This window comes from Cnephaeus nilssonii (genome assembly GCF_951640355.1).
Source record: "Cnephaeus nilssonii genome assembly, chromosome: 11".
NCBI lineage: Eukaryota > Metazoa > Chordata > Mammalia > Chiroptera > Vespertilionidae > Cnephaeus > Cnephaeus nilssonii.
Window position 1 is genome coordinate 52,962,596 of NC_137082.1, and position 25,187 is coordinate 52,987,782.

At 50.1% G+C, this 25,187-nt stretch overlaps 1 protein-coding gene across 1 annotated transcript in view; it reads right to left on the minus strand.

Annotated features, from left to right (window-relative positions):
* The window catches only part of MBP (myelin basic protein), an 80,147-nt gene that overhangs the window by 48,025 nt on the left and 6,935 nt on the right, over positions 1-25,187 (minus strand). The window contains exons 2-3 of the mRNA XM_079785203.1: positions 12,262-12,336; positions 4,465-4,552 (exon numbers count right to left, since the gene is read on the minus strand). Coding sequence (XP_079641329.1) covers positions 4,465-4,552; positions 12,262-12,312 — 139 coding nt within the window. The 5' untranslated portion in view covers positions 12,313-12,336. The remainder of the gene's footprint in view (positions 1-4,464; positions 4,553-12,261; positions 12,337-25,187) is intronic.

Here is a 25,187-nt window from a genome sequence, read left to right on the forward strand (position 1 = left end):
CTGCCACTTGTGCCTTAGTGAGGTCTGTATCGCTTTGTTCTGGAGGTTGCTCAGCTGTCCCATTGTGGCTCTGTTGGCCTTAAGTGACCCCTAGTACACATGTCATTTTGAAGGCCAGGACCTGTGGGTGGGCACACAGGGCAGGCAGCAGTGGCCTCCTCTCTCCCAGGGCGCACTGCTGAGTCACCACCCCAGGAAATGGCCTCCTTTGGACCACAGCTTCATCCGGTCCAGGACCCAGTGGGACAGCATGTGATCTGCCAACCTAGGACACAGCAGGCGAGCCCCGCCCCTCCCACTTCCTGGCACAGGGCCCTGTCTGCCAATACACAGCCGTGCTGCCCACCGCCCGGCCTCTTTCCTGAACTGGGCACCCCCTCCTCACCTGATCTCACCTGTGGAGACACAGGGAAGGTGCTGGGAGCTTGTGTGAGCCCACACCCTGCTTGGAGACACCTCCCGTCTCTCTTTAGAATGTGAATAAGGGACTTTTGTTTCCAAAGTGTTGAAAGACAGCAGAAGCCAGGAACCAGCTTCCCCCGTGACAGGTCAGTGTGGCCTCAGGGAGTGGGGATGCTGGCAGGGCCTCTGGTGTTTGCAAGGACACTGCCCAGCCAGAGTCCCCACCTGTCTGTGTGGTCACTGGGGACATCTTCAGGTTGGTCCTCTCATAGGGGCATCAGAAGGGCAGAGATGTATATTTGAGGACTCAGGGGATGGAGCTCCTTAGTGGGGAGCAGACTGCTCAACCCACAGGGACAGCATGGTCCTGGTTTCACCAACATGTGGGATCATGTTTACAGCTCAGAACAACTACCAGTACACCAACACCAACAACCCATGTCCATGGACACTGTTTCTATGGAAACACTGGAGTGAAAGTAGTCTTGGCATTCATAATTAAAAGAACAAAGCAACAGAGTGTCAGAGATATTTTGTCTGTGGAAAGATTATTAACTATATGCACATGTGTGCAAATACACCCATACAAATGTATGAACATGTTAGCACAATTGCACATGCAACCCCTCACATACACAAACATGCACACGCATGAGCACTTACATGCACGCACACTACACATGCAACACATGCACACAGTGCACACCTGCATACACGTGCACACACATGTGCATGCACACATGCAATCCCCCATGCACACTTGCACACACACACATGCTTGCACATCATCTATTCAGCAGTAGCCTAGAGGCAGAACTTCTCACTAGCCGAAACCGGTTTGGCTCAGTGGATGGAGCGTCAGCCTGCGGGCTGAGGGGTCCCAGGTTCGATTCCGGTCGGGGGGCATGTACCTTGGTTGCGGGCACAGCCCCGTTGCGGGGTGTGCAGGAGACAGCTGATCGATGTTTCTCTCTCATCGATGTTTCTAGCTCTCTATCCCTCTCTCTTCCTCTCTGTGGAAAATCAATAAAAAAAAAAAAAAAAAAAGAACTTCTCACTAGTCAAGAGCTTGGGCCTCAGGACACACGGTCAAGGTACAGGACCTTGTGAATACAACAGTTTGCAGAGGTTGTCTTAGGGACAGAAGGGGACAGAGATTCAGGGTGAATTGGTGTCCCCCAAACACTCCCATCACTTGCAGATGCCACAGGCTAGGCCCCAGTGACCTCATCATCCTCAGGAAAATGAGCCTCAAAGCAGAAAATCAAGCAAAGGAGAAAACAGCACATGCATATAATTAAATACCAAGTCTGTACAAAGACTGTTATAGGTCTCGATGGGTTTCTGAGAGAGGCCCCGCATCTGGGTGTAGACAGTGAGCCGGGCCTCTACCCACGGGCACCCCTTTCACCATCATGCAGGTGGCAGTTCACGGGCTGTTCTGTTGTTGGAGCCATAGGACCAGCGAGGTAATTCTAGCTCCATTGTTTGAGCAATGAACTGGCGGACATTTTCTAATGATTTCAGTAGAATTTTGCCCTGATTTTTGCACAGGATTGAGCCGTGTAAGATGCTATCAGTGGAAGCAGGGAGGCGGTACTTTCCGTCCTTCCCCATGACCCTGTAGGCCTGCATTTGCCCCTTCAGTGGGACAAGCCCATCCTTACAGCTCTGACCTGGAGACCTGGGTACCCCCTGGAAGGAGCCCAGGGGTTCTGGAAAGAGCAGGGGCGCCCTCTATTGGGGACTGCTCTCCTGTCAGCATAACTGAGGGAGACCTCACTGACCTGAACAGAGCCATGACTGGGGAACCAGGAGGGGCAGGGCGGGGACATGACACTGCCTTTCCTGCCTGGTTTTCAAATGACAAGAACAGTGTCTGTCACGTGTTGGGTGTGAGCTTCAAAAAATGCCTGTGACGGGCCTACCTGCTTCCCCAAAGAGAACAACCTGCTTCCCCAAAGCTTGGACAACACCCTTAAAATGTTCTCTTCCTCCTTGGGTAGCCAGGCAAAGCCGCCCTGGAGTGTCACTGTCAGAAAACCAGTCACAGAAAGGGATTTTAAACATGCCCTGGTGTGTTGTTTGCTTAGATCTGAAACAACCCTTCAGAGGGATTTTCCCAGGAAATGGAAAAGTAAACGAAACTCTAGAGAGCATTGATGAGTAAGTGAGGGCGCTGGCCCTCGCAGGGCCAGGAGGAAGCGCGTCTGGGCTCCTTGTGCAACCTGTGGTTGGAGCACGCGGCCGCGGCACCTGCGCCGGCCCTCCTCAGCCCGGCTGCACACTCTCTAAGGTCCCCAGTTCGGTTCTCAGGGAGGACTCTGACCGTCGAAGGTACAACACTGAGACCTGGAGGCCTGTGACCCGCAGCAATGAGTCAGTGATAGATAATGGCCCCTGCTTCTCTCTCACAGCCCCCGATTCTCCTGACACGGGGGCAAAATGAATTGCAGGGGCTGGGACATTATTGTGAAAGGCATGCTGATGACCCACGTGGCTCAGAGAACATCACGAAGGCTTGGCTCCCTATCACATTCAGGGGGTTTCTGTTTGGTCAAGAAAAGGCCTTACTTTGTAAAGTGGGAGGGGCCTGTTGTCATTCTCAGTGACGTTGGTGGAACACTCCATAATTTAAAGAGAATTCGCACGTAGATTTTCCAAGACTATGCAGGGAGGTGGGCAGCCGGGATTATTGAGCTCCTTTCCCGCGGTGGCTCAGCACCTGCAGACGGGGATTTCTCTGGCTTCCAGGGGAGCATGAGGCACGGGGACTATGAGGTTCAAAAGCAGACGCCAGCAGCTCTGCGGGGCCTCACCATCTGCACCGCTCAGGGTTGTTGGGCAGAGTGATGGAACCCACGAGGCATCTGGGCCATCTTGCTCAAGGTCACATGAAGTGAGGACATCGTCGGATCCTCCCACTTCCCCTCTGCTGTGACTCAACCTTAACCTAGTATGGGCTGTGCATGCCATGGAGGTGCCGTGGAGGTGGCATGGCAGGTGTGGGTGCACTCATCCAGCTGACGTGTGAGCAGCTCGAAGCTCCAGGCATTGGGAAGTCACGGGAAATCAAACAGGCAGAGTCTGCTTATTCTTCCCAGGAAAAGACAAAGCTGAGTTTGTAATATATTGGAATGCTTGCATTTCCATTGGTTTGCACATTCAACTCTAGGTAATAATTCTCCAAGTCGAATATATATCTTTGGAGAAGGGGACAGAGGGTTCCTTTGAAAGAGCCGTGGGACTTGTACCATGTTCATCATGAGGAGAAAGGCCTATTGCAGGCCTTGTTCACGTTACGTGGTATTTATGTTACACATATGTGTATGTATGTCATGCTCTGTTCCCCTTGGATAGACCAGGGGGATCCCAGGCTTCACCCCGCCCTGTTCTCACTGCTTCAGGAATACAAGGCAGATCTCTGGAGTGTCCGCCTACCTATGGGGTCCCAGGTGAATCACTGCGTGTCACTGTCATGAGGCCACAGTGGAGCCAAAAGCCTTCACGTGAAAACCACGTGAGAACCTGTCCATTCTGCCCCGGCAGCAGAGAGGACTACACGTAGAGGCAACTTTTGTCCCTGGGGCACCACGAACACGCAGTTTTATAGGAAACAGTTACTTCCCAACACCTCGAGTCAAGTCGTTCTTTGTAGTTAAAATAACCACCATAGAATCTAGGCTTTGGGCCAATTGCACTTCCTCATTAGTGATTTTTTATGGGCAGTGTTCGGCTTTCAAATGCCCACACACAAGAACTAGTAACTTCTAGAAATATCGCACAGAGTGGAAAATCAGGAAATTCCACGCAAAATAAAACCAAACAAGCTAGCAGCAGATGGGGACGGATCCCGGGCCCCGGCGGTCAGGGCGGGAGAGGATTGTGAGGTGAGGAAGGGCTCGCCTCCCCCGCCTCCCGAGAGTCTAGTCGCGCTGTCAATAAGGACAGCAGATGCACAGATCGCCCAGGTAACTAGAGAAACTAAACCTTCCGGGGTGACAGTGCATTTGCACGTGGCCGTCCTATGAAACCACCGCTCCCAGTCAGCGTGTCACGTACCAAACACGTCGCTGTCCCCCGAGGGCTCCCGGGAGAGTTCTCGGAGGTTCCTCTTTTTCTCAGACTCCCCTCTGGAGGCTTCACCCTCCTGGAAAACAAAAGAAAAGTGTTTTATCATCAACATAATTTACCGCGCTTCTGTCCTCATGATTCTGGAGCCGAAGGCCACATCCCCACGTCCGTCCTCGGGTCCGGAACAGTCCCAGTTCCATTGCTCAGTCCTGGCTCAGGCGGATTTACCATAGAGGATCCTGAGCTCCCGCTTCTTTTCTCGGCCCGAGCACGAGGCCTTCTCCTGTTCCAGGGCATATATTTTCATACAAAAGAAACTGAATATCATCCCCGATAAAGTAATGAGCTGACCCTCACCCCAACCCTGTTTTTCTAACACACTGACCGAGTTGAAAACATTTCTCAGTGTTGCTGGGGATGTGGGACAGGCAGGGACCCTCCCGGGAGCTGGGGCAGACAGCCACAGCCGTCCTTAGGGGACAAGCCACAAACACCTGCTGTCCCCCCGCCTGGAGCTCCCCTCGGCTGCCTCTGGAGCCTGGAGAAGGCAGAGGTCTGGGAACTCTGACCCCACCCGGCCAGGTCCCCTCAGTGGCTTTCCTGTGTCCAGTGTCCTTCCTGACCCCCTACCCCGGAGATCTGACATGGTCACAGACACCCTGTTTCTTTATTCCTTTCTCCCTGTGACACTGAACGTTCGTTAAGAATGGGGACCTTGCTTTATGCACCTTTCTGTCCCCAAACCTCACAGTGCCTGGCACCCAGCATGTGCTGGAGAGAAAACAGTTCAGTTTTATCCTATTTAAGAGTAGTTCAAAATAGACAATTTCTGTTTTGGCAGCGGGCACCAGAGGTGGGTTAAGAGACATGGTTTCATATCTACCTGTTTAATTTTAGAAGAGAGTGCAACTGGGAACAGAATTTCCTGATAGTTTCTTTCGTCAGCTATACATTCTTTCACACGTATTTGTTTCACATCTGGCTTCTATGCTGATATCAGTCATATTCTTCACTAAGTACAAAATAATAATTTTATTTGAGGACTAATTAATAATTATCATGTAGCTACAAGTATAATCACTGTGGATGTAATTTTTTTGTGCTTTAGCATCTACTAGGTCACCCCTTCCAACCTATCGCGTCTTCCAATGAGAACGGGGAGTGTTTTTTCCTCCTTAGTGGTAAGTCTCCGAGGGGAGGGCATTTCAGGTTCAGAGTAAAAGCTGGAAGTTAAAGCAAAGGATGGAGGCTGGTCATGGGGTTCCAGCTTCCCAGGTGCATGGCTCAGGCCAGAGAGGCAGAGGCACCTGCATCTTACCCCGCCCTGTGCGGATGTCTGTCCTGCAGCCACACAGCGTCCACCTAACCTAGAGCAGCCTCAGGCGGGGCCCAGAGTGGAGGTGAGGGGCAGGACCTCAAGCTTCACCCCCACTTCGGGTCTTATCCCTCAATATCAGTGTTGTGCACATGGTGGGTTGGACAGGGGAAGTACGTGTTGCCCGCGGAAATCTAGTGACTAATTTCTGTTCAAACAAGAAGCTTGTTCCTGAGACCTGACACTGCTGCTAACCCATGAACATAAAAATATCCTTGTGACTAACACATTTTTAATAAGCAAACTGTCTACAAGCAAAACAAACACCACCAAGATGATGTGTGTCAAATGCAATGAAATCTTCCTGATAAAGAAATAAAAGCTTCCCACAAGTTGTAAACACTCAGGTACACAACCGAGGGCCCGACCCCATGACCCAGGAACCCCAGAGTGTCATTGTCCCAAGTGTCCTCATTCCCAAATGTGTCTGTGGCTGCCAGTGTCTACTAGGTAAATTCATTCGAAGCCATTATGGTTTTTCTCTTCAAAATGTTTGTGCCAATTTTCCCTTCCATCAGCCTAAGTATGTGAGGGCTGACCTAGTAAGAGTCCACTTACTTTTCCATAATCATTTTAGGGGAACATGCAATGAGAAAAAATTCTTATAATTAAGGTAGGTTTAAAAATATTTTCTAATAGAGATGAAATTTATTATTCAATAGCATTGGCACAATAATCACTATAAATTAAGTAGTTTGCTGTATCCCCAGTACTTTATTTTTTACTCAACAGTTTTCATTCCTGTGTGATGAACATGTCTTGTTTGGTTGTTCCGTTCTTTGCTTAGAGGATGAGCCCTGGAGTAGCACAGCGTTCAAACTCCACCGCGTGTTTGGTGTCCGCCCCATCCCCCCTCCTTATGCCTGACTGGTGCCCCTCCTGCCACTACCCAGAGTGCAGTGCAGCCCTGTTCCACCCCACGACTCCTCAATGGGCCCAAGGCCTCTCCCTCCTGTGCATCTTGGGTGCAAGCTGAGCTCACAGCCTTTGTCATCTTCACTGGTTCCATGCACCGACCTGAACAGGAAACCATGGGATGGAGTTTGTCGACTTTAGTGTTGGAAGGGTTTGTAAATTCTCTTTAAATAGAGGAGTGGATATTTCCTGCATTTCTTAAAAAAACACACAAAAAAACCACACAACAACAGTGCCTTTCAAATGCCTCCTCTGGTATGGTTGGGACAATAAATGTTATCTGCAATGAGGCACTCAGAGCCCCCAGGCAGCCGGCGGGGTGTCCATCACAGCCAGGCGAGCGTCTGCTCTCAGGGAGGACTTGCTTCCATCGAATCCAGAGGAAATCGAATTAGCTCAAACCAGAGATCCCAGCTGGACTGAACGGCCTCGGAAGAGGGGAGTCAGGCTCTTCCCACTGTTCTAGGGCATCAGGGGTCCCAAGGGAGAAGAACCAGGGGGTGGTGGACCCTGCCTGGGATGCAGGGGGCAGGGTCACCCTCCTTTTGCATGGCCTGTGTTTGGGGTCAAATCTCAGTCCTTCGACTGTGTGTGTGTGTGTGTGTGTGTGTGTGTGTGTGTGTGTTAAAATAAAAACTCTTCTTACAACGTAGAGCTTATTACTCAGCATTTTTGGTTTGTTTCTTAAAAAACAGAATTATTCTTGCTGTAAGCTGGGTTTGGATAAGTAACAAAGGATTCTAGCAAAACATTGAAAGCTTTCGGGATCAAAGTAAAGAACATGAAGAGACATGAAGACTGGGATCATGTGAACGGGCTCATTGTGAAGCCATGTCTCCCCTCAAACAGGGTCAGGGCAGGATGAGGACATCCGTGCACGGGCAGCCGTGGCCTGTCCAGCCCAGACCTCTTGACATTGGCATTGGGACGTTCTGGGCTGGGTCAGTCCTGGTCATGGTGTAGGCTGTCCTGTGTGTTGTGGGATGTTGAGCAGTATCTTTGATCTCTGTCATAGGAGGCTTGGGGCACCCTGCCACTGTGACAACTGGAAGCTGGCAAATATCCCACCCGGGGTGGGGAAGGGCCATCCTGGTTGAGAACCACTGGTCTAGACAAAAGGAAGCATCAGAAAGGAAGCAAAACCTACAAATCCACTTATTTGTGTACTTTTCATAAAGACACATATAAGTCATCAAAATGCTACTTTTAAAAGAACAATTGGAGAGCAGGGACAGCATGACAAGGATTAGAGACGGACTGAGGGTGGGAATCAGAAGGAACTGAGTCATGAAACCCAGTGCTGCCTCCGTAATGGTTTCTCAGATGTGAGCCTTAGATATGCTCTTAAAGCACAAGCAGCAGAAGACGTTCTGGAAGGCTGGACTTCAAAATCAGAAACCGTCGTGCTTCAATGGACACCACCGAGGGCGCGAAACCACCGCTCAGAGAACCGGAGGAAGTATTTGCAGATTGTGCGCCCGATAAAGGTCTAGTGTCCGGCATATGTAAAGTGACCCTACAACTCAACAAAGAAAAACAAACCACCCAATTCAAAACATGGGCAAAGACTCTGAACAGACATGTCTCCAAAGAAGATACACAAATGGCCAGTAAGCACGTCACAGATGCTCAACAACGTTATCCGTTAAGAAAATGCAAATGGAACCAGGCTGAGGTCCCACTTCACACCAATAGGGTGGATACAATAAAAAAGACTGTAATAAGAATCATAGGCGAGGATGTGCGGAAGTCAAAACACTCATCAGCCAATACAGTGGGAGACCATTGTGGAAACAGTCTGGTGGCGCTCAAAGTTCAGCCTAGAAGTACCATGTGACTCACCAAATCCACCCCCAGGTATATGCCCAAGAGAAATGAAAACATATGTCCACACAAAACATTACACATGGATGTTGTTAGCAGCATTCTTCATAATACCAACAGGTGGAAACAACTCAAATGTCCACCAAGTAATGAAAGGGTAAATTCCTAGGATGGAATGTTACTCAGCAATGAAAAGGAATGAAGCACTGATGTGTACTACAATGTGGATGAACACTGAGAACATGATGCTCCAGGAAAGAAGCCAGACACACAAAAAATCACATATGTGCATGATTACGCATATATGAAGTGTCCAAAACAGGCAAATCTATAGAAACTGCAAGCACATTAGTGGTTGAGTCAGGCTGGGGAGTCGGGTGGGGTGGGGAGTGGGTGGTGACCGTTAATGGGCAGGAGGGTTTCTCTGAGGGATGAACAAATATTATAAAATTAGATTGCTGTGATGGTTGCATAATCCTATGAATATGCCAAAAAACCCACATGGATTTATACATTTTGAATGAGTACATCTTATGTTATGTGAATTCTATTTCAATAAAAGCCATTAAAAAACAGCAACATCTGCACTCAACAGCCAGGACCCAGTGGCTTTTGGCTGGGCACGTGTCTCAGGGGGGCAATGACATGGAGGATCAGGATCCTTCCCGCCCATGCTGGCAGCCAGACCTCTGTGGAGCCTGCGTGGGGCTCAGTGCCAAGGCCCAGGATTGGCTTTTGAAATGTGGGAAATTAAAATTTTGGAAGACTTTGACTCTTCTCTCTAACGGCTAGACTGGTTAATTCTACTTCTGGCTAGAGTGATGAACGTGAATGGATTTATAAATAAAGGCTGAGAAAATGCTTGCTACTCAACACTGAGGACCCCAGAAGAAAAATACAAATCTCACAGAGCTGAGATTTCAACCACGGGACTCCTTCCTCACCTGTGTGTATGGTGTCAGAGGGCACAGGCAGTGTCCTTGGTCACATGAAGTCACTGCCCAGAGGCTCTGTGACTATAGATGAGTGACCACGTGTAAAGTGGGGAACAGGGTCCCGCCCCCAGCTAGCAGAGTCAAAGCCAGACACCATTATTACTTACTTTACTACTATCCATCTTCTGACATTTTCCATACTTTAGAGAAGGTGGAAATAAAAGCTTCTTAAGTAAAAACAGGGTTTAATGTGTATTCCAATGCAGTGAGGTTAAGAAGTAGAAGATAATTTTGTAGAACTCTGATTGCACCTGCCTTTCGGTTTCCTCGCTCTAAATTTAGGGACACACTTGCCTTGCAGAAGGAATGGTCCCTGGTCTGTGCAGACACTTCTTCAAAGCTGAGCTCTGCTACTGCTGTGATGGAAGTGGGGACGCCCCGGACAGAAACTTGCCCGACTCGCTCTAGGAGCTGCAGAACCGAATCAGGCTAAAGCCTGTTTCCACTCTGCCAGCATCAAAACCAGTTACCTGAACTTTAATACCCAACCAAATGCATCTCAAGAATTTCATACCTACAAGTGCAGATAGACGCCGGTCAGCAAGATCAATGAGATCCATTCTTCACTTCATCAAGAGTGTGAACATGATATTCCTACAAATGCACTTACTGGAGAAATTTTGCTTTTCAGGCCACAGACCTTCCCCTGGTTTCATAACTGACAATACAAGTAACTCAGATTATAGTTATGAGAAGATAGAAGCTTCAAAATATTTTTTATATTTTGAAAAACCTGTTATGGAGCAGGCAACACAACCCGCCAGGTCACATGACAACTCAGTGATGCAGGGGAGATGCGTCCAAATGGGTTCTCTGTGATACTCAGGAAACGATCCTCCTGTGTCAAGCGCTGAAGGAATTGTGACTTAACACGCACACTGAGTTTCCCAGTCTTTACAGTGTTGCTACAAACCCACGAAGAGAAACTTAAAGTCGCAAGGTTGATTTTTACTTAAACACTGAAGCAATGATTAAAAGGCACGTGATACATACCATGTACCTAAACAGAGGAACCAAGTGCTTTGTATCCCAGCGGTGAAACGAGAAGGGCCTATGGCTCGTGGGAAGGAAGTGTTAACGCTCCTAGGATATTCTCCAAATACCACGTCCTATTTACCTTTGAAATACATTGCAACAATCCTCTTTTCAAAAAGACTAAAACTGTCAGAAAGTAGAAGAGAACAACTAAAGATTTCACACTGCTTATTTTACTTGAAAAGCAGGGTTCTGGGCACCTTAGGGGTGATGCATATCCAGTGGGGCCACGCTGTCACTTGAACATACAGCTATTTAAATCTAAGTCATTGAAAATAAAGAGCATTGAGAGTGTGGTTCCTCAGGTGGACCAGCCACACGCCATGTGCTTCCTGCCAGGTGTGTCTAATGACTACGCATCGGGTGACACAGACAGAACATTCCCACCAGACAGATCCACTGCGGCCCTGTCTGCCTGGGGTGGGTGGGGGTGGGGGGGAAGGGGGAAGGGAGGCAGAACACGGCTGTGCCCTTTTACTGCACCTGGTGCTCGTGAAAGACAGTCTCCTGTTTTGCAACTGAAGTCGAGCGGAACCCCTTAGGGGTGTGTGTGAGGGAGATGGAGGTGGAGATAGAGATAGGCAGAGAGATAACAGGAGGAAAAGAGAGTGAACCTGAGACTCCTGTAGGCACGGTACAATGGGGAGTCTGCGTGCACCTCGCAGTCTAAGAACTCGCCTCATTGTCTAGATGGTTCTGTGCAGCTGAGTGTCAGAGGAGGTCAGTACTTGTCTGTGGGGAAATGCTTTCTACATTTCAGTTCCTTAAGCTCTTAAGTATAGATTATATGATTAACCTACGAATTACCTGAGTTCTCAAATAAAAAAGCCAAACTTGTTTACGGGACTTGCCTAAGAAAATGGAAATTACACAGACGGGTCTCCAACAACTGCCAACGCACTGCAATCAACTCAGAAATGTCCAATTTGGGGGTGAATTTGGGGCTCAAAGGCACCATGGCCCCATCACACGATGCCCCAGGCTGGAGTCTGGGGGACTGGAAGGATTTCTATTTCTCAGTGATTCTGCTTTCCATTCTGTGACGTCGTTACGGCGACAGCAGCTGGTTTTAGCAGGAAGTGCAGGAGGAGAGGGAGGCTGGAGAGAACAGCGATGCTGGATTTGGGGTGGGGAAGGGCCTGGGTCTCAGTCCCACTGGTGCTCCTGTCCCAGCAGTGGGCGCGGACAGTACCTGCCGGCTCAGCAGGCAGAGGGCTGGGAGCCACTCATTGCTGACACTCCCAGGAACCCAGGCCAAAGCCAAGAATCAGAATCAAGTGGAGGAGCTGGTGCCTGTGAAACAGGCGGGAAATGGCGAGGGCTGCGCTGGAAACGCAAAGATGGATTCCGGCAGCTTAGAAGGATTCAGATGGAGTTTATTTCCACGTTTCCTGTCTAGCTGCATTTTGAAAACATTCCACAGTAAGGGGGTGGGAAGGGCTGCGGAGGCCCCAGCACATGGTGGTCTGGAGTCCAGGCCCAGAGCTCGGGCTGTAGCGGCGGCCGAGCGCTGCCCTGGAATTGCTGGGGGCTGGAGGGTAACAGTCTACTGGTGTTAGCAGAAAGCCCGGAGCCACAGCACCCACTCCGAGGACTGAGGTAGACGTGCACCCCCAAGGTCTCTGAGCCCCTCATTCCTACCTTATGGGCCTTCTCCGTGCAGATCTCCCGCTTCCCCGCGTGGTTCCCCATCCCGCACCGAGGAAGCTGCAGAGGCTGAAGGAAAAAGAGAAGGAATTAGCCTAAAGCTGGCAGGTTTAGAATTCTCCGTGTTGTTTTTCATCAGGACCGCATTCCTGTGAGACGTGCTGTATCCCTTTCCGAAGAGAGAAAACTAAAACCCCAAACTCAAGACACAACGAATATCTTATTAGTGGTCCCACGGAAATGGCTAGAATATAGGGGAGCTGCCGATCTCAGCGCTGTTCAGTAACAAATACATGCCGGGGTGTTTCCTCATCAGTAAGATGATCAGGCCATCCCCAGCAATCTCGGGGGCTGTTTCTACACAAACACATCCATACAGAGGGGGTCACAGCTCACGGGCAGGGGCCACGTCGGGAAATGACTGAGATGCAGAGAGGTGCCACAAGTGAAAGGTAACGAGTCCGTGCCCGCTGCCCAGGGAGTTGTCTGCACAGAAACCTCAAGATCAGACCAACGGCGGCTTATCAGACAAGTATGCCAAGAATCTGCAGAATTTCCAGGGGAGATAAAGTTGGATTTTTTAAAAAAAGTGTATTTCTCGTTCCTTTTCCTAACCCAAACACTAACAGCAAATTCACAGGTTTTGTTCCCCCCCCCCCCCCAAAAGGCACAAAACTGAATAATTTAGCCTAAACCCATTCCAACACGCTTTGGGTCCCACCGCATCCCTGCACCTGCACTAACCCCGCGCTCCATCCACACACCTGCCCACCTGGTGCAGTGCCCGGGCTTTTCGGGCAGTTACACCTGTAGTTTTCCATGATGCATTCTTTTATAAAAAGGACACGTGGGTCCCCACCTCCTGCGGAACACAGAACAGTTTTCCTTCCAAGGTCGCAAACGTGAATCATTTCCTAAAAATGGGGAGGGGGGTTTCTAAAATTTCCGTGTCTGAATGAAAGGCAGCGCGTCCCCTGAAGGCTGTCTTCTTCAGAAAAGAGGGAGCTGCCTGCTGGCATCTGGATTTCCCCAAAGGCGCCGCAGCCCTGGGGCCTCGTCGATACAAATGAAGGATGTGGATGCTCTTTTCAGAAGGACCTCAGTGGGCACACGGACGGTCCTCAAGACTGGAGAGAAAGAAGCCAGGACACCTGACAGTTCGCCTCCCAGTGTGTGGGGGTCCACGAGCCGGCACAGGAGGAAGCACACAGCCACCCCCTCGACAGGGTGGAGATGAGCGCTGGGCAGGAGACGTCTCCAGAGAGAGCCTGCGCAGAGAGTTTTAAAGTGCTGGACTTCAAACAACTCAGATGAAAGCAGCGATAATGTGCCTGTAAATCAAAGACATGGTTCTAGTGGTGACAAATGCACTAGCTTTGAAGAATCATATGAATCCCTCATGTTTCACAAGGAGAATGAAGAAAACAATGCTTTAAAGTGTATGCTTTTAAAAATGCAAGTACAGCTTTGCGGATCATTTCAATATGAAATGGGAGTCTACCGTCTACCTTCCCCATTTATTTAAATTAGACAAAAACATCTTTTTTTTGGTGACGTCATTGAAGAGACTGAGGTTTGGGGTACATATACTCCTTTCCTTGATAGGAATGGGTACAGAAAGGGGAAGACAGACGTTGTGTTGTCCTTATGGGGTCCAAGATGTAGTCAGAGAGCATGAATGAGTGGACAGTAGCTGTCACTCTTTGATTCCATTCAGGGTTCTAACCAAATATTGAGAACTTGTAATCTGTAAAGAATACATGGAATGGCATTGCCCCAACCATTTGCGGGTCTATCTCCCTGTTTCAGGAATAAGAATTAGTCTATTCTAAACTAAGCACAGGAAAAATCATTAACTTCATTAAAGTTGACAGCTTGGACTTTCGGGGGTCTCCCATTGCCACCATCTTTGTTTTCACGTGGCAGCATCTCCAGCTCACATCCTCTATCCACAGTCCCCTGCCTCGCCCGTTCTCCGTTTCCATTGACCCTCACCCCATCTTTTCATTTCCCTCGCTGGTATCAGGTAAACCCAACCTAATGCTCCCTCCTCCAGGGAACAAGCCTCACGCAGGACAAGTGAATATTTGGGGGTTGCTTGTGGACTAAGGGGGAGTGTTTTGGGGCGAAGGGTCTCTGAAGCACAGCCGACATCTAGCTGCAGACGCTTCCTTAGCGCCTGGAAGAGAAGTAATCATTCTTCTAGCGTCTCTGATCAAACCCTCCTTACATTTCAGAGCAAAACTTTAGGCTACCAAGTCTAAAGTCCATTGGGGGGACTGCAATCAACATTTAGAAAACTCGTGGCTCTTGGACACAAACAGAATAGACCGGAGTACCATTTAGAGCAGGTAGAGTCTAGCCTTACACGCACAATTTACATGCTGGCGGGAAAAGACAGACAAGAAAAGCAAAGTTAACAGGTGCTGTGTGGCGGGCCCTCATCAGTGGGAAGACGGCCTCTGAGCATCCTTGCTGGGCACTGGACCTACATCGGGTGGCCTGCCATGAGAAGATGGCGTGGACAGGCAGTCGCCTGCACTCTGCACTCAGTCTGACTGCGGGTGGGAGGAGGGGTTGGGAAGGCCGAGTTCCTCGCTGTGACTGTGCCTGAGAACTCCACATCAGCAGCTGGGCTCTAAAATCTATGAGAAGAACCATCTGCAAACCAAAGAGCCGGAAGATGGGGGTCATCTTCATTTCATCTCACTGTTGCAATTAATCAAAATGAGAGAGCAAGAGGAAAACTTGGTAAACATGTGGAATGCCGCATGGAAGCCAGGCTGACTCTGAAGCATTTCTGGGTAATTTCAGAAGCTTTGGGTGAAATAATGAACAATGAACATGTGGGAAGTGGGAAGGACTTTTAGGTTATATCAGGAAACTGTCCTAAGGCAGAAATTCAATTCTAGATGAGATTTCCGAATAGTCACTGGATTAGTGAAAATTTCCATGTTTTCAGGATCATCCACAATTTGTGTCAGCTAGAAGCTAAAATGAAGCATGTGCAGTAGAAGCCTCAAGATTGATGGGAGAGCCATCCAACCTAACGGTGTGGCTTCATTTCTATACTATGCTCCCACCGCTCTGAGATTTCTGCCTATTTTCTTGGTGGAGACCCTGAGAAATCAGCACATCCCTCGTGCATGTGAGCGCCTGGGAACGGGGCAGCTGACATGCTGGAGGCGTGGCGGGGAAACGGTTTCTAGGTATTTTAACCAGGGACGTTCTAACTCTTTAAAGTGCTGTACTTGAACTTGCAGAAGCTCATCACTGTGAAATGCATGGGCCGTCTGCGATGCTTCTACTGCAAATGCTTCATGTTAGCTTCTAGCTGCAAGTTCAAGTACAGATCACTCTAACTCTTTAAAGTGCAAACAGGATAGTTGAGACCTGGGTTCCAATCCAAGTTCCTGCCCATGACCTAGGGCAAGTGACTCACCTGTCTGAGCCTCAGTTTCCTATACAGTGGAAGTAACAAAAGCTTCCTCACTGAGCTGGTGAGAATGAGATCCATGTGGGAGCTGGGAGGGTTGGGGAGAGGGTGGGCCCTAGGTGCTGGCTGGTCCCTTTCTCATTCATCCCACCAGGGGTCTGTCACCAGGATGGGTGGTGAGCAGTGCAGATGCTCCTGGCTGTCCAGTGACCCACCATCACTCATATTACAGAGACCTTTCTGTGGGTGCCCACACATGTGTATGTCCACTTCAAACTGCCAAGTTCAGGGAAGGAAAAGAAGTAAAGATGCCAGTGGCCCTTGAGGAGCCCAGAAGTGACCACACTCAATGAGCCCATACCAAGTTCCCGCTCCATCACAGCTGGCCCATGCATTTCACAGTGATGAGCTTCTGCAAGTTCAAGTGCAGCACCGGGAATACAATCAATGGTATTGCAACAACTGTGGATGGGGCCAGGCAGGTACTACTTATGGGGTGCTGGATTACTCTGTAAGGCACATAAATGTCTAATCACTATGTAGCACACCTGAAACTGATATAATAATGTGTACTAAGTATAATTGAAAAATTTTAAAAATTATATAAAAGACTATACTGAGAACGGGCAGTGAGTGAAGAGACAGCCATTTCCCAACCTTCAGAGACACCTTCCAATATTAAAATGCTAAACTGGCTATTTCTGCAGGGCCCTTGAGTGCATTTTTATAGGAAATGGGATTATTGTGAAATCTTTTTGTTTCAATTAGTTTATTGTGAAATAGAGGTTTCAATTCAAGTCTTTCTAGAGGGCTGGCTTCATAGATGTGGTCCCCAAGTATCTTTCCTGTCTCCCCAAACCTCCCCCAATGTGAGGAGATAAACAGAAACTCTAGGCACAGTGAGGTGGGACCCAGGGTGGGGTGGGGTGGTCTGTTATCTGCATGTTACTGTACGCCTGGGCTCATTTCTAATCAACTTGTCTAGCTGCCTTTATGCCCATGTTGTAGGAAATGCACCACAGTTGTATAATCTTTATAGACTTATGGCTCTTTTGGCTTCAGTTTCATAAGATGCTGTTGGTTGGACAATTTTTTTTTTTAGTCCATGTTCAAGAAAGCACTCCTAAAGTGAATGTTTCAATGGGCAGGATTGATATTACAGTGATGTAATTATAGGAATAACCCTGTAAGCTTTATTCCCATTTTACAGTTGAGAAACTGACGCTGAGAAGGCTGAACCAAGCAAGAGAATAACAATGCCTCTAGGAAAACATTTCAGTTAAAAATTGGGGTCCGTTGGATGTTATGAACTTATCTGAGGAGGCAAGTCTAAGATAGCACACATTTCTAAACTGTCAACACAGTAAGAGAAGTGGGGCTCTCCTCTCACAAGTATCCTTGAGAAAACATGAGTTACAAGGACCTGCTCCTCATGAACACCTGTGCGTGCATACACAGTTTTATAATGAAAACCGGCTTTCTTCATTCTCCGCCTAAGATCTTACAGAGACAGCTGGTGAAAAGTGCACGCAAGGAGTGATGTGGGTGTTAATTCCGTGCCTCCCAGTTATTATTTACTGTGGACCTTAGCAAATTTAATTTCCCTCAGCTTCTGCTTTCTCACCCTCTCGGCAGTGTGGCGCTGTAGAGGATTAAATAGGGGACAGACAGATGAAGCCACCGGCCCACCACAGTCCAGCAGCATAACCGCCTGTCTTCCCTTAGACAGGGGCTTGTGTGGTACGTAAGGGGCCCGAGGCAGAGGAGACAGACATGAAGCTCTTATGACCCCAAAGTGCCCATCGCCCATGTATATCTCAACTGTCAAAGTTCACCTTTCTTGTGATAAAATTTTTCCAGTAACTCTATTGCTTCATAATGAGCGGAGAGCCAGCAGGCGATCTGTCTCTTCATCTGTCTCTGGTGTGATTATTTGTGTATAAAATTTCAGAGCAAGTTTTCTTCTGTTCTGATGCACTTGTGTTAAAACACCAGAGGGATGTCATTGGTGGGGAGGGGCTGAGGGGAGGGGCGATGGGCTGAGGTCCCCTGGGCCACAGAGCAGGGTCAGTGAGAAACCACAGAAGCACTGAGCCCACAGTTCCCACCTCAACATCCACGCCCTGGGAATCCACCAGTCTTCCCAGCATGGAGAGAACGAACATGTGCGTGTGGCAGCAGAATTCAGAATCCACCCGGGAGGGACGTTTGCTTTCTTCGATTTTTAAAAATTCACTAAAGCAGAGCTTTCACTATTCCGTGTGCTTTGCCATTGACGTCAGTGGAGTCTTTGCTTTTCACTAGACTGTAAAGGCACCTGGACTGTCCCGTTGTTGCTACAGAGCAGCCACGGTTCCTGCAGAGCCTCCCAGCCGAACCCAGGGCTCTCACCTCTCGTCCCGGGAGGCCACGGGGGAAGGCTCAGGTCGCACCTGCGGAAAGGTGGACACGGGTCCTTCCATGAGCCCCAGCCACCTGCACTGTCTGCAGGAGCACCCCGTGCTGATCAGGGTGTCTTTGCATTTTGGAGGTGGCCTCGCTACATTCTGGAGGGATGACAGGTGAGGGGAAGGTGATGGTGCGTTTTCACATGCTAGAGAGGCCCCTGCGACCTCTGACTCATGTGCTGAGCCCTGAGGGAGCATCTGTCGGATGCAGACTGACTGCATGAAGACCGTGTCCCAGGAAAGGGATAACGTGAGTAAAGTGACAGAACAGGACAGTGTGACAATTCCAGAGTGGCTTCATTCTCTCCTCCTAGGGGACACCAAGAGAAGACAGGGTGAGCCCTCTGGAGAGTGGGAAGCTGATAGTCCCTGCACCCCCGGGAGAGCACTGCTCCCCCCCCCCCCCAGCACCCAGAGCAGATCCTGGGCCCGGTGACCAGCTTCCCCTGGTGGGTGTGGTTCTCAGGAGGGTGACTGCGTGCTCCCAGCAGGTAAAACAGACCCTGTGGCCCCTAAAAGGCGATATAAAAGGTGATAGATGAGAGCAGAGAGCTGGCAGGGCAGACAGATAGCTGCATGTTTAATCTTTAAAAGAAAACCCAGAGAGCAAGTTTAAAGAGCAAGGAACTCATGTATAAAATAAACAAAAAGGTGAGCTGTTTAGGTTTCCTCAACTCTGAGGAGAGAGAAGAAATATCTGTGTAAAACCAGGGAGTCACAGGAGGCTGGTGTGCTCCGGTGCCCGCAGTCAGGTCCAGACAGGCCTTTCTGGTGCAGAGCGGGGACTGGCTGGGCACACGCAGGGCACACCCTCCCTGGGCGGATGAGGGGGCTGGAGACTGTAGTCCTGGTGCCTAACTCTGTCATCCCCCTGCCTCTGTGCACAGGCCCGATAGCAGGTCTGCCCTGCCCATCATCCCATCCAGAGGCCCAGCGGCTGGGGCAGGCAGGCCGGGCTTCCCAGAGAAAGACCCAAGTGTGAGTGGCAGAGAACCCAGGGCGTGCCCCTTCTTGTAGGCAGGCGCTCTGGCTTGCTCCTTATCTGAAACCCCGGAGGGTAAATGTTACTTCCTGGGGAGCTGTGGGAACAGCTGGTTAATATTTCACAGTCACCCGAGGATACCAGGCATGAGCCAGAGGAAGAATAAACCCAGCCGGGCGTGGCCTCTGTGACCAGCCCCTGTGCCCTGCCTCCAGGGGCATGTCCCTCATTAGCCAAGGAGGGAGTCATGCGTGGCCTTGTTACAGGCCCATGCGTGCCACCCGGCCCAGGACACTGACAATGTAATGAGAGGGAATGCAGCCATGCGTGTGCCGTTGCCACAGGTCCGCGTGTGCCAGGTGACCCAGGACACCACAGCAGTCATAGAGGAAGCGTGAATACTTCAAGCATTGCTCATGGCCAGAGCCAGTGATGGAAGGGCACCCCAATAGCCTCCAGAACAGCTCATAGATTCCTTAATGCCAGGCAAGATGGCTCCTCATAGCTGTGTGTGGGGAACACGTGTGCCGGCTCAGGCCACAGGGATGCACGTGGCCCGGGACCACGGAGCTACAGTCTGAGTTTGACTAAAGTACTCCCCAGTTGACCAGCCCACAGAGGATACTGAATCCCCGGCTTGTTGATCTGATCTCCAGATTCTAATCACCCACCCACTTGGGCCCGCAGGAGACACAGCTCAGAGCCCGCCTCCTACGGAGCCTCGTCTTCACAGAGGCATATACCAGTTTATTGGATGAGTCCTCACTTCTTGAAAAAATAGGAAGATAAAGGATGCTAGCAAATGACAATTATATTTAAAGAAAAGGGCAGTGGCATGTCCCCAGAGAGTATGATGCAATGAAAAGGACTCTGGATTTGGAGTCAGGAGTCCTTTGATGGCAGCCATCACGTCCTGGAGGGCTGTCTGAACGTTTCAGAAGCATGTCCTCTTCATCCTCTCACCCCTCATGCACAGGTGACCCATTCTGAGGTCCGAAAGAGTGGGCAGTGACTGATGGGCGGGGCGGGCCTGGGTCTGCCTGGTCTTGGCTGTATTTGTAAGGATAAGACAACACACGGTCTCCAGAGTTCTAGTTCAATGTCAGCCGTGGACTGACTGCATGGCTTGAGCAAGGCACTAATTTCTTTAAAAAAAAAAAAAAAGGGTTTCTCGATGCATTAAGCCTCTGATTTATTAAGGCAAGGAGTTCCATCAAAAGGGACACCTTCTCCTTCATCTCACCTTCAAGGTGTGCTCTGAAGACTCAACGTACATTAAGGCCAAGTTGGCCAGTGATTTCACACCTCTTTCCTTTAATGTGAAAACGAGGGCAGAGTGACAAATGATGAAGCATTATAGAAATACACCATGAAATTAAGTCTCCTCTACGACTCTGTTATTGAAAAAAATGGCATTCAAATGAACAACGGAATGACAAATGTCTAGAGTGCCTAACGTGTAGTATGAACACAGGCTGCCAATGCACTTGCATTCTGAGCTGGATCTATTCAAGCGGTTCCCACGCCCTTCAGTTTCTACGTGGTCTCTGTAAAGCCCGGAAAGATCAGTGCCCGTTCGGAAGGCAATGATGTATTTCCACTAGGTGGAGGCCTTTTAATGTTATTGCTCCACCAAAGTCAAGACGGTCAAGGAATATCTTTTATAGGAAATAAAGAATATTGTTTGAAAAATGCAAACACCTTGGCAGAGTGTATTCACTACAGTGTGCTTACCTGACAACTACACACGCGTTGTCCAGCCTGTGGCTTTGAGGAGAGAGCCCCCAGGCTGAGCTTAACCTTCTTTTGCCTGAAATGGTTTAGAGTGAGGCAGGGCATCACAAAAAGTCAAATCCCAATAGACTGAGAGCCCAGAACCTGGTCTGCCCTCCGGTGGAGCGGAAGTAATGGCCCAGACAACAAAGCAGGGCCTTTGGTTTGTCCATGGCTGGACTCTGGCACCTACTACAGTGGCTGGTACATAAGTGCTCAATAAATACTTAAGTGACTGGAAGAGGACTCACTGAAGCTGCTCCCTGCACCCAAACCACACACGTGCTCACACACACACACACACACACACACACACATTGCACAAGCCTGTTTTGAGTCCCCTAAGCTGATCCTTGGATTGTAGCATCACACCTAATAGAACAAGGCATGAACAGAGAAGATAGAGGGGCAGCATGGCTGTGAGGACCAGCACGGCCATGGAGCATTGGGGGTGGCCCCTGCAGTCTCTCACAGGAGCCAGGAGGGGTGGGGCTAAGCTAGGGCAGTGTGTCTCCTGAAAACGGAAGCCCTTGTTCAGAAGGAACACAGGACACTGCAGAGAGGAAGCGGGGACACCCACACCGTTCCGTTCATGGGCTGCTCCTGGGGAGGAAACAGGCTGGGCATAGATGGGGTGTCGGGCACAGAGGGCGACAGGCAGAGCCAGGGTTCCCGACCCTGCACACAGACCTGCCTCCCTCAGCTCTGCACCGAATCCTCTATGGGAGCCAAGCAGAGGGCAGGAGGAGCAGACACAGAGGGTATGGGAGCCTGAGCCCGGACAGGGTTCCTCGAAGGCCTGAACCCGCAGCCCTCCCTCCACATAGCCACACAAAGTGCCCAAGGTCAAGGGCATATGTAAACCCTAAATGGGGCCAGCAAGGGGATCTGGTGTGGAGACTGGACACTGCCCTTCAGGGGTCAAGGAGGACTTGTGACCAAATAAGCATGTATAGTGTTCAGCACATACATCACTAGTTACAATACGTAGAAACAACTCAGACAGAGGGAGGGTTGTCACACTAATTACCACCTTTTTCAAAGTGCTAATTTAGAGACTACCTGTACTGTGAGCTTCCTCCGAATGTTAAAATAGAAACACTGAAACCAGGTCAGCCCACAGAGCCTGCTGTGCAGACACAGCCTCCAGGAGGGAGCAGCTTGGTTACCTGGTTACCAGCCTGGTTACCTGTGCAGACAGGTACACTCAGGAGAGGCAGGCCCACGCTGGCGCTGCACAGAGGCCTGAGCTGGCTGCTTGCTTTCCTTCCCTTCCTTCCTTCCTTCCTTCCTTCCTTCCTTCCTTCCTTCCTTCCTTCCTTCCCCCCTCCTTCCCTCCTTCCTTCCCTCCTTCCTCCCCTCCCTTCTTCCCCTCCCTTCCTTGAAGCCCCACAGGCACCAGTTTGGGTGTGGGCTTCCCCTGCTTTGAGGAATGAATGAATCCCGCCTCTATCCTCTCTGCCTACTTTCATACCCGCCCTCCCTGGGTGTCCATAATATGTTACCCCAAAAGTCCGTAAGTTGTCAGGAAACCCACCACGTCAGCCATGGGCAGAGAGCCCCAAGACAGTGACCAGGAAGGATGGGGAAGATGCTGGGAGTCCACCAGCAGAACCATCCGCCTCCTGTCCCCTGGACCACAGGTACTGTGGTCGCTATGTGGGCCATTGAGAAAGGTCAGGAACCAAACTCTGGGAGGGAGTCCAGGGGACATTTCAAATTCCTCTTCGGCCCATCTCAAGAAGCAAATGAAGTCTCAGAGATTTAGACTCAGTGAGACGACGATATCATGTTAGCTCCACAAAATCACCGCCAGGGGCCTTTCCTACGTTCACGCACAAATACCAGTACAGTGTTTTGTTTTTTATAATGGGGTGACATTTTGAACAGGTTTTAATCTCCCTCCATATTAACTTTTATTTTAAGTTCCTAGCACATTTTACCTGGTATTGCTAACCCTGTGTAAATATACATGTATAAGACATGTACATTGAGTGGCCAGATTATTATGATCTCTGAACGCATAATAATCTGGCCACTCAGTATATATATGGCCAGGGGGAGGGGACATGGGCGGTTGGCCAGCCTGCCTGCTGGTCGAACTCCTGGTCGAGGGGACAATTTGCATATTAGCCTTTTATTATATAGGATATACACTGAGTGGCCAGATTATTATGCGTTCAAAGATCATAATAATCTGGCCACTCAGTGTATATGTCTTGTACATATCTCTCAACGCGATTCACATGTCATTCCCGTGCTTTTGCAGGAGGCCACCTGTAAGGTCTGCACACCTCCGGGACTCCCTCTCTTCATGTAACAGCGTCCAACCACCAGTCTAAAAGGACTAAGATTCTCTTTCAATGTCTGGTTTAAATCCTGTCTCTTCAAAAATGAGTTTTGACATCCTATCTAATAAAAGAGTAATATGCAAATTAACCATCACTCTGCTACACCACCAGCCACGCCCACAAGCCACACCCACCAGCCAATCAGGAGTGAATATGCAAATGAACCCAACCAAGATGGCTGCAGCCACAGAGAGCAGGAGGGAGGCTTGGGTTTCCCCGGCAATGGAGGAAGCCAAGCTTTCCACCTGCCCTTGCCAGCCTAGGCCTCCACTCAAGGCTACAAAGTTTCAATGATAGCAGATACATAAATCCAAACAGAAATGGCGCAGCCACAGAGCTGGAAAGAGCAGGAGGCTAGGATTGCCCCCGGCAATGGAGGAAGCCAAGCTTTCTGCACACCCTGGCCAGCCCAGGCCTCCGCTTAAGGCTACAAAGTTTTAATTATAGAAGATAGATAAGTCCCAACAGAAATGGCTGCCACCACGGAGCAAGCAGAAGGCTTGGCTTTGCTCCAGGCTACAAAGTTTCAATTGTAGGAGATAAATAAATCCCAGATACCAGGGCATCCGTTTGGGTCGCCAGGGGGCGTGGCCGGCCTGCAAACCACCACAGGCCCCTCACCCAGGCCGCCCCACACCCCAAGGGAACCCCCACCCTGATCTGGGACACCCTTCAGGGCAAACAAGCCGGCCCCCACCTGTGCACCAGGCCTCTATCCTATCTAATAAAAGAATAATATACAGATTGACCATCACTCCAACACACAAGATGGCTGCCCCCATGTGGTCAAAGATCCTGCCCCCATGTGGACACAAGATGGCCACCACAAGATGGCCAGCAGGGAAGGGCAGTTAGGAGGGACCAGGCCTGCAAGGGAGGGCAGTTGGGGGTGATTAAGCCTGCAGGGGAGGGCAGTTAGGGGTGACCAAGCCAGCAGAGGAGGGAAGTTGGGGGCGACCAGGCCTGCAGGGAAGGGCAGTTGGGGGGGGACCAGGCCTGCAGGGGAGGGCAGTTAGGGGTGACCAGGCCAGCAGGGGAGCAGTTAGGCATCAATCAGTCTGGCAGGGGAGTGGTTAGGGGGTGATCAGACTGGCAGGCAGAAGTGGTTAGGGGCAATCAGGAAGGCAGGCAGGCGAGCAGTTGGGAGCCAGCAGTCCTGGATTGTGAGAGGGATCCCAAATTGGAGAGGGTGCAGGCTGGGCTGAGGGACACGCCCCCCCCCCGCCCCCCGTGCACAAATTTCGTGCACGGGGCCTCTAGTTTGAAAATAATGACAAAAGTAAAAGGACCAGCGTCTTCCTGGTTAGAGCTGACGGTTTCTCACAAGCGGTGTAAAACGATGCATCGAAGCTCTGCATGCATGACACTTTCTCTGAGACAATCTCTCCTCCTCCTGTTTCTAAAACCCTGGGTTTCGGCTATTCCAAGGTTATTACATCTTCAGACATTGAGGAAACAACCAGCATCACAGTCCTCACCCCGCTGCACACTCGCTGGGAGAAAACTGGCTCCTAAAATATGAGAATCATTTTTGTTTATTTTGTTCAATTCCTGCTCTACTCTATCTGGTCTTGTGAAGCAACTCAGTCAGCTGATAGGCCAGGACCCACGTTCTTCTCTGGGTGAAGCACAGATTCGGCAGAGCACCTCTGAGGAGCCCAGATCTCCTGGGCAGCCATCGGGGGATGCACATTAGAACATGAGGACCGCCCACCCCACCTTGGATGCCTGGATGCTGCAGGTGCGAGCCCTGCGCACGAAGCAGAGACACATGAGGGAGATGTGTGCATTAACTTTCTCACCGACCTCCCATGGTGGATGCGCCACCTGCGAGCACTGGGCAAAGCAGAGACACAACAGAGAGACGCGCGTTCACTTTCCCAGCACTAAGCGCGCTGTGGACCATTTCAGCCCCTTGTACACAAAAAGGT